General features: G+C 51.0%; 2 protein-coding genes across 2 annotated transcripts in view; one reads left to right on the forward strand and one right to left on the reverse strand.

Moving 5' to 3' along the window:
* Positions 1-1,898: 1,898 nt before the first annotated feature.
* LOC102832968 (putative serine protease 29-like) lies at positions 1,899-3,607 on the reverse strand. Its single transcript, XM_006873933.1, has 5 exons — positions 3,547-3,607; positions 3,232-3,412; positions 2,765-3,030; positions 2,159-2,322; positions 1,899-2,057 (listed from the first exon to the last, which is right to left on the reverse strand). Exons 1-5 carry the CDS (start codon positions 3,605-3,607, stop codon positions 1,899-1,901), a joined length of 831 nt encoding a protein of 276 aa, XP_006873995.1.
* A 2,268-nt stretch (positions 3,608-5,875) lies between these two features.
* LOC102833358 (mastin-like) overlaps positions 5,876-12,183 on the forward strand; it is a 31,714-nt gene continuing 25,406 nt past the window's right edge. Inside the window, exons 1-2 of the mRNA XM_006873934.1 lie at positions 5,876-5,891; positions 6,289-6,440. Of these exons, the coding sequence (XP_006873996.1) occupies positions 5,876-5,891; positions 6,289-6,440 (168 nt within the window). The remainder of the gene's footprint in view (positions 5,892-6,288; positions 6,441-12,183) is intronic.

The raw sequence follows: 12,183 nt of genomic DNA on the forward strand, positions 1-12,183 counted from the left end.
TCAGTAGTTCAAACCCACCGGTGGCAATCAGCTTCCTTAAAGATTTACAGTTTCTGAAACACTATGGGTTCACTAATGCTCTGTCCTACAGGGTGTATGGGAGCCGGAGTCCCCTCAATGACTGGGTAAGTTATTTAGTCATCAGATGATTTGGAGATAAAGGACAGCCACTGGATTCTGTGTATGGAAACAAAGTCATTGAAAAAACTAGTTGCCCCCCCAACTCCCACCCTCACCCCAGAAAAAGGGAAAGAGAAAAGTTGTGGCCATTGAGTCCTATAGACCAACATTGTCCTACGGCCCAGAGCAGAGCTACCTGACAGCGTCTCCAAGGCTGTCGTCCTTATACATGCAGACGACCACATCTTTCCCCATAGACAGTTACTGGCCTTGAACCAACAATCTTTTGCTTAGAAGTTAAGGGCTCAACCATTGCTCCACCAGGGATCCTTCAAAGTGGCAGGCAGGTCAGGGTGTCATGATGTCGGGGTGTCAGAAGGACTCAGCCTGAGGATGAAGGAGGAGATCTGGGTGTGTCCAGGAGTGGGAGAAGGTCTGAGTACAGGATGCCCCATGAAGCCTAAACGGAACACAGACCCGCTCACATCATGATTGTGTTCCCGAGAGATGCCCATTGGGGACTCTTGGTCTTCAGAAAATTAGACACCAGATGTGTATCGTTTAAACCCACAAGTTTGTGGCAAGCTGTTCCAGCCACGGTAGGAAATAAATACTTACTATCAGGTTTTACGAGATATTTATGTAGGTGTGATTAAGGGAAGCATGTTGGAGTTTGTAGTAGTTTCAGGTCTACAGACAAAACTAGAGCCGCATAGAGAGCCCCTTTCTGGTGGGTTTTAACTAGCATCTCCATTAAGGACTCAAGGAAACTGCACAACTTTGGACAGGCAGTAGGTCAGGGTGTGGAGGGTGGCTGACAGCTGGAGCCCATTTGTGGAGAGAAGAGTCCAGAGGACATCTCCCCTCCGCCATGCTACCCAGCCACCTCCCCACACAAGCCACAAGGAGTGCCCACTCACACCTCTGATTCCCTAGATCCACTAAGATTGGCAAAAACTTAAATCCAATACCCAGAAATTATCTTGAAATGTTTAATAGAAACAGTCTCATGAAGTCTTTTTAAAGCTAAGCAGCACTTAACTAGAGTTAATAAGGAAAGTTTGCCTTGAACATGAGTGGGTTGGTGTCTCATGGGAATCTCATGGGGTCAGCCCCATGGACAGGGCCAGACTGTGAATCCCACTCCCCATGGCTCCCCGCAGCTCCTCCCCTCTCCCACTGACTAAAGTGAGACCTTCCCCTCTCTCTCAGAGGTGGGTGATGGGAGCACAAGACAAACCCTAGTGCCATCTCTGCCTTGACCCCTCGCCCCAGCACCAGTATGACCAGGGGTCATTTCAATGTCCCCCACGCCCCATAGCCCTGCAGTCCCCTGACACTCTACCTAGCGTAGCCCTCTTGTAGCAATAGCCCCATCCATGGAAACTGACAAAAGACCTGCAAGGGACCCAGAGTCGTCCTGACCCGGGATCCAACACTACACAGGGGCAGAGTGAGAATGCCGGCCAGCCAATGGCTTGGACCTGCTCGTGCAGAAACTCAGGATGGACATATGCTTACTTGTGTCTATTACCATCAAAGAGAAATGAAATGTTCTCGAAAAAAAAATAGTGAAGTCCCCCAGCCACGCCCACACCCAAGTAAACACAGGTCACTTTCTGGTTTGCTTCTCTGATAGTTTAATGAGACAACATGGGAAGCCTCCATCCCTGATCCCACCCTCACAAAGCCCCCTCCATGCCTCTTCTCCCAGGTTGGGGGATGGAGGAGGACGAAGCAGAAATGTCAGCATAGGAAGAAGTTGGGTCTCTGGCTATTCATTGCTGCTTTTGGATTTGCTTCAGGATCCAGTCCACGTAAGTCTGGACCCGAGCGTAGACACCAATGGTGGGCTGAGAGTAAAAACCCCAACTGGTCACTCCCACCTGGACCCAGGTGTTTCTCTTCTTGCAGACCAAGGGGCCACCTGAGTCACCCTGTGCAGGAGGAAAAGAATCATCAGGACCCCGAGTCCCCAGGTCTACGTGGCTCAACCCCAGGGCAGAAAGGAGTCAGTGGGGAGGATCCCAGGTCTCACCACCCAGGTGCGCCGGCCATGACTGCCGGCACAAAGCATGTCACTCTGGATGAATTTGTGGTCCTGGCTGAGGGAATAGGTCTTGTGGATCAGCTGCTCACAGTTCTCGTTGCTTATTGGCGGGATGTGTGCCTCCTGCAGTCGGTAGGGCGGCGGCAGAGACTCTGGGGGACACAGCAGTGAGGGGCAGCAAACATGGGGAGCCCAGGTCAAACACCAGGGAGCATCACCAATTCTAAAGCCATGGACGCCTCCAGCCCAAAGTGGGTGGTTAAACTGAGCGAGTGGGGCAGGGTTCCCTCACACACTCAGGGACAATGTGTGGCACTGACAAGGACAGCTGGGGAGCAGACAGGGGCAGGATGCCTTCTCTGACCCTGGAACCCATCAAGCTGAGTCTGCTGCTGGCCCATTTCCTTCTCCAGAACCAGGAGGAAATGGGCTGCTGGGAGAATATGTATGATGGCACGTTATGAATTCTACTTTGCACCCACATGCACACTCATACTCATGCCAGCCCACCCAAGCCCTGCACCCCCACTAACCCAGAGACACTCAAAAGGGTGCCAAGAATGGACTGTCCTACACCTCCCCATCGGCCCTCACCAAATATGCCAATTCGGCCCCAGCCAGTGGTCCAGCAGGTATCATTTTCAGACAGCTCCAGGGACTCCTGCGGCAGGCTGACCCATCTGGTGTTGGTAGAGGCCCTCACAGGGGTGACCAGCTTCAGCAAGGCGACGTCTGCCCCCAAATAATAGACGGTATAGTCAGGGTGCACAATCACACGGCTCACATTCAACAGTGCCTTGTCCGGGTAGAGGAACACGTTCCCAGCATGGATCCGGAAGGCCGATGGGTCAGCATCTTTCCTGGGGAGGAAAGTCTGGACATCTCAGTGTGGGGTGGCATGGGGCAGGGACAAGGGGACCAAGTCTGAAAGGGACACTGATCCCATCCCACCCCTCACAATGATCCCTTTCCACACCACTCAGCCTAACCCCTTCCTGTCTGACCTGCCCAATCAAAGCTCCCTGAGAAGTGGAGTAAGGGTCCCAAAGACCCTGACTCACCGATGGATGCAGTGGGCGGCCGTCAGCACCCACTGGGGATGGATGAGGGAGCCCCCACAGATGTGCACCCAGGAGGCAGCATAGTAGCTGTAGACTCGAAGGCTGACCTGCCAGGGCCACCTCCCCGGGGCAGCACTGTGGCCCCCGATGACACCCACTAGGTCATTCTCGGGCACAGGTGCTGGGAGGCAAGAAGAAGGATTCAGAGAGTCCACCCTGGCTCCCCAGGACTCCGGGCAGTCACCTGTCCACCTGAGTCTGGTGCCTAAGGTGCCAGAAGGCTCTGTGGCAGGGCTGTGTGGGGTCAAGACTCACCTGGGGTTCCAGCAAGGGTGCCCCCCAAGCAAGAGAGACTCAGCACCAGCAGCCACAGCATCTGCAGGGAGAAGGTGGGATCAGGAATTGGGCTGGGGGTCAGGGCAGGAAGGACGGGCCAAGCAGAGCCCATGTGGACATGCCCTTACCTTGAAGGACTCTGTGGCTCTCCCCTAGGTCCCTGGGCCCTTTATCCTGGAGCTACAGGATGTGGGCAGTGGGGGGAGGTGGTGCATGCAATAGCGGTCCTAAGGCCCTAGCCGCATGTCCCACCCTGCTCTCCTGTGCCTCTCTGCCAATGTCATCCCCTATAAAATTCCTAGAATCCAAGGTCACCACATTTCCCATCCAGCTCCTGATTCCTGACCTCTGCCGGGCTCTGGGGTCACCCAGGACCCTGAAGAGTGCGTTGAGTTGTGTGCGAGGAAATGGAGCATGTGGTAGAGTCCTGTGGAGAGCCTTGTGGTGGTTCCCAAGAAAGCAGAGCATAGACCTACCAGGAGACCCAGCTCTTTCAACTTGTTGATATGCACCCAAGGGGGTTGGAAGCGGGGACCCCCAGAGAGATGGCTTTACCAGCGTTTACCTCAGCACTGTTCACAGTCACCAAAATGTGGACACCCTCACAATGTGAGATCCACAGAATGGAATATTACTCAACCATAAAAAAGAAATAACCCAAGTGTCCATCAACAGAGGATGGATAGAAACAATACAACGGTCCATCCATGCAATGGAGTATTGCTCGACCATAAGAAAGAAATAGACAAGCGTCCATCAACAGATGATAGATAGACACAACGTGGTCCTTCCTCCTGATGGAACATTACTCAGCCATAAAGAGAAATGACCTCTACAATGTGGATGAGCCGAGAAGACAGGATGCTGAATGAAAGAAGTCAGACACAGAAGTACCAACATTACCCTCATCGTGGTCGTGATGTACCGTGGAATCGGTTCCAACTCATGGCGACCCTGTACAGGGTTTCCAAGGCTGTAAATCTTTACAGGAAAGCCTCATCTTTCTCCAGCGGAACAGCTGGTAGTTTCAAACTACAGACCTTAAGGTTCACAGCCTGATTTGTAAGCACTACACTACCAGAGCTCCTTGCTTCTATGCAATGTCTGCAACAGGCAAATTCATAGAGACCAAAGGAGAGTAGAGGTTGGAAGTGCGAAGGGAAGGAGGAAGGGGCTATTGCCCGAGGGGTACAGAATTGCTGTTTGGTGGAGTGAAAGAGTTCTGAACCTAGATAGTGGTGATGGTCATACAGTGTGATGAAAGTACTTTAAAAAGGTTAAAGTGGTCTCTTTTAAGTCATGTCTATTTTACCACAACAAAAAGGAACAGCGATAGTACATTAAACACAGCCGCCCTAGCCCAGTCTCTGTGTAGAGAGGGGGCCAGGAACAGGTGTTTGAGCATTGTTGGTACTGAACCTGGTGCCCACAGAGCAGAGCTGGTCACCCGGTGTGTCCTCCAAGGTGCTGCACAAACACACTAACACTGGTGTGGGCATGGTACAGATGGGGAAGGAGAGACACCGCTGCTCATGCCGCTGACATGGAATGAAAAGGCTGTCATGGTCCCATGGCCTCCAACTGGATATGTGTGACCGCAGACCCACACCAGTGTGGCTCCTGGAGACCCGGCTGGGGACCTCGAGACATAGTGGGTACAGTGGTGGCCAGGCCCAGCCAAAGTTAGTGCCTTGTGGGAGGTTGGGGACAGGGCAGAGGACTGGTGACCAGAAAGGGCTGGGGGGTGGGTGATCACAGGAGGAGATGGAGGGATAGATGAAGGCTGAGACAAAGAAGTAGACAGCAACTGAGAGATACAGAGACAGAGAGACACAGATACAGAGACAGAGAGACTGGACAGGGAGACACAGAGAGATACAGAGACAGAGACAGAAAGACTAGACAGGGAGACACAGAGGGAGAGAGACAGAGAGACTGGACAGGGAGAGACACAGAACAGCAGAGACAGAACAGAAGAGCAGTGTGTGTGTGTAGCTGTGACCCTCCCATTAGCAGGAAGAGTCTACATGTCCCCATGGCACACAGCCTGAGCTCAGTCATACTTGCCGATGGTCCCATCATTGGAAGCTGGGGTGCAGCTAGACCTCAGAAAGAAACGCTACCCTCTGCCTGTCCCAGGTGGTCAACAAGTGCCCTGTGAAGGTCTCCAAGTTCCAGTCCCCCATATGCCAGAGCCCTGAGTGCATGCCCATACCCCACCAGCCAGCTCAGAGAGGGGTTCAGGGCACAGAGCTGCAGAGCTGAGTACCCTACCACTCACAGTCCCTCCCCTGCCTGGGGGGGCTCCATGTCCAAGCCCTCAGGTAAGTCTTGACCTGTTCTAATGCCTACTGCATCCCTATCTAGAAAGCTGCCCTGGAGGGGGACAAGGACCTCAGCTGAGGATGGCCAGTCTCCCTCCTGAGGCAGAGAAAGCACTGAACTGGGCAGGGACACTTACATCTCCCCAGCACCCAGCTGAAGACTGAACTCATGGACCCTGGCAGGTCCATCTGTGGCTCTATGACACACAAAGTGACCAGTGGGACTGGATGTGGGGCCTCCATCATCCACAGGCAGTGGTGTCTAGTGTGGCCCACTGCTCTGAACCATGAGAGACCCCCTCCCTTACCCTGCCACATGCTTTGGTAGCAACATCTGCAAGGTATGATGGGTGTTGTAGCAGTTTGTTGGGCCAGGTGTTTGCCTTCCTGTGTCCAGGGGAACTCAACCTCCTGGAGTCTCAGAGAAGGGACGCACTGGGCTCCACCTCCAGCTGCTGTGCTGACCTGGGATCTGCCTCCACCTCTGAGAAGTTCCTGGTCTACGGGATGCCTCCTGGAATATCTAGACCCTTGGCACATTCAGGTCCAGTAGGGACAGAAGAAATCCATGAATACTGACCATCTGCCAAATGTGACTGAGGCCACCCACCACCCCAAGTACATCCCAGAGTGTACAGAAGGTGGGGGTGACGTAGCACTCCTCAGCTGGTACCCTGTCACCCTCCTCCACCTGGACTCTGGAACCCCTCATACATGAGGTACTGGGAGGCCAGCTGGGTAATATGAGATGCAATGGTGAGGACAAGAAGGACAGGGGTCAGTGGGAAGGGAAGAACCGTGGAGGGGACACAGTGGACAGTTGGCACAGTGTTATCTCAAGGCCTCCACCCGGATCCTTCTTAGTGAGTCCAAGATCAATTCTATTGTAACAATACATTATTACTATATAATACAATCATTTATTCATAAGATGGATTCATTTATGTTGTCAATCAAAATGTTTTAAATCTATAACGAAAAAATTACTCTAATATTTTACAAAAATCTAGTTGGGTGGAGGGGTGAGTACACGGATGGATTCAGTGCTTATTTCACAAGTTGAGAAATCACAGATTATTGGGAAACATAAAAGTCAGATTACATTGAGTCAGAGAAAGAGTCAGCAAAGGAAATCAATATCTTGGTTGGTGTGACGGTTACCTTTAGAAATAGCACTAGGAAAGAGAGAAGAAAGACCAACCCCAACCCCAAATTAACAGTCTCGATGGTATCAAAATGAGAGATTTGGAGGGAAGAAGGGGCAAGTGATGTTCTTATCTTACTGAGATGTTACACAGACATCACCTCTTGGCGGGAAGAAAGGAAGATAAGGAAGCGTATCAATAGTTCACGTACATAAAATAATAACTAAGGCGGCAGATTGGCCTGAGTGCATCAGTTATCCTAACAAAAACAAAAGGAGCAGAATCACCAGTTAAAAGACAATTATTAAAAGTGGAAATGAAAACAAAGAGTCTGGATAGATACTGTTTACCACAGAGAAGCAAAAATGAAAAGTAAACAGATTTTTTAAAATGTTATAGGTAAGTACTACTTTAAAAATAGCACAATTCATTAAAATGTATTTGGAGAAATTAAACTTCATCAAAATTAACACCTCACGTTCTACAAAAGGCATTCTTAAGAAAATGAAAAATCAAGCCACAGACAGGGAGAAGGTATTTGAGAAAAACGAAGTACCTGTATCCAGAATATATAAAGAACACTCAGAACTCCATTGGACTGAGAAAACAGCAGTCTAAGGGTTTTTTTTAAGTTCAAAACATTTAAACCAATACAAATTGTGTGGATGTCCACTAAGAACTTGAAAAAAATCGCACACAATACCACAAAGGAAAAAGAAGACAAGGAGGGGGAAATAAGTTAAAAGCATGTTTGACATCATTAGTCACTTGGAAACTGCAAATTAAAACCAAAACCAACTCATGAGAAAGGCATGTTACAGAGCGGTCAGGATGAAGCCTATACCACAGCAGTGCAATGAAACTCAGGACCACATGAAAATCTATATGCAAATGTTGATGTTTCACTTTATACATAATCTCTAAAAAGCTAAAGTAACACAAGCGTCTTTCAACTAGAAAATTCAAAGTGAAAAGGGGGAAAACAGGTAAACAAGCAGGAGTGTATCATCCAATGCAAAGAAATGAGCCTTCAACACAGGCACCACCGTGAGTGAGTGTTATGTGTGTTCCGTTAAGTGAAAAGCCCAGACCCCTTAGTACACATACTATATGACTCCATGTGTGTGGCATCAGGAAGAGGTCGAATGGAGGGCAGAAAACAGATCACCTGTGCCAAAGGCTTAGCGAGGGAGGACTAAGGGGTGTGGTCACATCTCTACTGTAAATGGTCCGTGTCCACTCCAACCCTAGGGCCCTGCCTCTGAATTTGCAGGGGAAGCACTTGTTCTGATTTCCCAGTAGCGATCCCGTGGGGGTTAAGAAAGCCCCACCTCAGTTTCTCTCTTGATCCTAGTGCTCATGACATCAGCCTCGAGGTTAGCCACTCGAGAGCAAAGAAAGAATACACAGAGTCAGTTGTGTGCAACTTCAAGGCACAGGGGGTAAGGCTGAGGCTTACTGTGTGGTTCCAGAACCCAAAATCTGGGACTCCCCATTGCTGGCTCAGCCTCTGAACTCCTGATTCAGGGATACTGCCAAGGGTCACTGACTGACCAGAGTGATGGAGAAGGGACTCAACCCCCCAAAATAACCCCCAAAGCTGCTCCCCCAGCTTCTCCCACTGCTCCCATCCTGCAGAAGGTAAACATCCCCATCGTGAGTCTCAGGTGTACCGGCGACAATTCAGCAAGGACAGCATGGTCATCAACATCAAGAGGACGTGAAGTGTGCTGGGACCACGGAACAAAACACCTGCCATGTGAGACCTCAAGTCCCAGCCTCTGTCCATGTCCTCAGCTTGCTCCAAACCCTCAGAGGTGCTGGGATTTACCTTCTGTCTCTTCCTTCCCCAGGGTGATTTTGGAAGTCGCCTGTTTGTCACTTGAATGGTCAATGGCTCCAGGTAAGGGTCATGAGTTGGAGTGAAATGCGATCTATGGGACTCCCTGGTATCTACACCTGAATGACATGCTGTCTGCCCTGGATCTACTGCCATGACCCTTCATCTCCATAAGCCCCAGGCAGGGACGAGGACAGTGCCAACACAAGTAGACACTCCAGTATCTTTGGAGCCCCCCCATGGTCCCTCTCCAATATCAACCCTTTACTAAGCCCAACACCCTCCTCTATCCTGATTGAGACCCCCAGCCCCTGCCACCCCCTCAGAGTCCTGTCCCTTACCTGACAGCTGAGAGGGACAGCAGGAATGTCTGATGACCTCCCAGAGTGGATGGGAGGTCTCCCTGGAGCTCAGCCTCCTCCCACTCTCTTTCTCAATAAACAATATGAGCATCAAGCTCTGATTGCCCTCACCTGTGGGCTTGGCCAAGGGCGGAAGTGGGAGGGCCCAGGTAATGGAAAATGGAGAGACAGTGGTTGTTCTGTGCCGTGGAGTCGCTTCTGACCCATAGCGACGCTGTACAGGGTTTCCGAGGCTGTAAATCTTTATGGGAGCAGAAAGCCTCATCTTTCTCCCGTGGAACAGCTGGTAGTTTCAAACTGCTGACCTTGCGGTTCACAGCCCGATTCGTAATCACTATGCTACCAGAAGGTAAGGAGGAAGGTACTGAGGTTGGGGAGGAGCAGTTTCTTGCCAGGGGTCAGAATATGAAGTAGGGGGTTCTTTCAGGAATGTTGAGTTTGGGTCCTTTCTATCGGTCCCTCCCTCCGTCATCACATCTGAAACAATTTCAGTCTCTTCTTTTATATACTCGCTCTATGTTTGGGAGACAGATACCTGAGCACATAATTCAAAGATCACGTTAAGTGAGGATCCCAGTGACCAGAATGGACAGGGGAAAGCAGAACGCTGCCCTCTTCTTCTCATCCTGCTCTCTATGACCAGTACATCTGGCCCTCACCCCAATGAAGGCAACATCTGGTCAGAAGGAAGTCCATCTCATTTACTGATGAAAAGTCCTTCTGATTCAATTTCTAAGTTCAGTCTCTCATTCCGTTTAGAGCTTATCCTAACCCAGGTCCAGCCAGAAAGGGGCTGTGGGTGGGTCCAACCTCTCATCTTCAATTTCCATAGCCTGCAACTTTCTCCTGCTCCCGATGCCTCGGTAGCTGTAGGTGGCCAGGGAGGAGACATGAAGGGACAGGAGCTCTTCCTGATTGTGGCCTCTCTCAGCAGAGTTGGCGCCCTCTGCTGGAGGAGGACCATGCTGCATATCCCTCCCTTGGGGCCCTCCATCCTCTGTGAAGCTCTACTATGGTGTTTGGGGGCTGAGATGAGGCTGCATGTTGTTACCTGGCCTACGGGAGGGCCTATTCCCATTCACACTAGAGATCCAGTTCTGGGGGATTCTGAGGCGTGAGAGGTTAGTGTGAAGCCCCCTCCCCCTCGGAGGACAGGGTAGACCTGTGTCTTGGGAATAGGATGCCTGTGGATGGCCAATGCCAGGCTTGGAGTTGGAGGTTCTATAGCAGAAGCCTTGACTTCAAGTGGGGTCAGGAAGGATGGGGGCCCTGGGAGCTAACGCAGCCCTGCACTGGGGGTGTGGGGACCAAGACCTCCAAGACAAGCCCATTCCTGGAGTCTTATTTCTGATACAGGGGCCAGCCTCTGTAGAAAAACTCTCCCTGTGACCTGGCCCCCACCTCCTGAGGCCCAAAGTGGGCAATATCCCCATCCTTACCATGCTCTGTCTCCCCAAACCCACCTCCTGACCAATTCGCCCTGCATCCTTGGGGCTTTGTCCCCAGAAGCATCTTGGAGGGAGGGATCTGGACTCTGTGAGCACTGGGTTCCCTTACCCTTATCCTGGCCAGAACCACCCCTGAGCTTGGCCGTGCAGCACCCTTGGTTAGATCCAGACACTTGGGTTTGAGAGTGAAGATGTCTTTATTAAGGGCAGGGAATCACTTGTTTCTCCTCATCTCCTTTTGGGACACTGAGCCTGGGTGGGGCAGAGAAGGCCACTGATGAGACTGAGTCTTGTTTTGTTCCCAAACAGGGTCCCCCTGGGCCAAGATCGGGGCTCACTAAGATGTGGAAATGGGGGGGATCCATGAACATTGCTTTTTCCCCTTCCCAGGTTCAGCAAGAGCCTGCCTGCCATCCTCCATGAGTTAGAGACCAGGTTCTGTCTGAGGCCACTTTCTGCCCTCCAGAGAGGAGCACCCCGTCATTGTCGGACAGGACCTTTGTGTTTGGTCCCTGTGGACCCCTAGGGTTCCCTCCCTGAGTGGTGGAATTTGTGGTTGCTAGATGCCAATGCGTCTGCTCTGACTGATAACGACCTTATGCACTGCAGAATGAAACACTGCCCGGTCCTATGCCACCCTCACACCATAGCCATGTGTAGGCCCAGTGCTGCAACAACTGTGTCAGTCAGTAGCCTTGAGAGTCTTTCTCTTTGGGGGAGAGACAGTCTCACAGGCCAAGTGTACGGACTGTGGTGAGACACAATCTCCCCTTGAGAGTGTCCCTCAGCCACAACCACCCATGACCCTGGTGGGTGTAGAGACTCTGATCACCATGGGGTGACCCATGGGTGCAGGCCTCCCTTCTGCCACCCTGCTACACTCTCCTTTTGTGGATGTTGTTGTTGTTGTTGTCAGGTGCCATCGAGTCAGAGCTGACTCATAGCGACCCCATGCACAGCAGAACGAAACAATGTCCGATCCTGGGCCAACCTCACTACCGCTGCCACACTTGAGTCCATCAATGATGCCACCTGGCCAATCCTTTTGTGGATACCAATCCCTAATCGATGCCCCTTACTCCAAATTCTCTCAGCATCTGGTCATGGACCTATCTATGATGAGGACATCCTCACATCATAACCCAGGTACATGTGTTGGGTCCCATACAGAAGAGAGGAGAAAAGTGTGGATGGAGGAGCACATTGCCACCATTTAGTCAGTTTAGGTAAACTCAGAAAGAAGACATTTGTCACACCCCAGCAGACCAAAGGGCACTGGTTAGAAAAAAAAGGCAGAGAAAGATTGATCAGATCTAGCTTTATTGAGAAATTTACAGAGGTTGGTGCCAAGATTCTCAAGATGGACAGTGGAGTCTGGAGTCACCCGGATAGGGATTTGTACACAATAGTGTGGGGTGAGTGTTTATGTACTTTGTGACTGTGCATGGATACAATCTGGGGAGTCGTGAAGAAAATATGTCTCATCTCTGATGAACA

Source organism: Chrysochloris asiatica, unplaced genomic scaffold, assembly GCF_000296735.1.
Source record: "Chrysochloris asiatica unplaced genomic scaffold, ChrAsi1.0 scaffold00257, whole genome shotgun sequence".
Taxonomy (NCBI): domain Eukaryota; kingdom Metazoa; phylum Chordata; class Mammalia; order Afrosoricida; family Chrysochloridae; genus Chrysochloris; species Chrysochloris asiatica.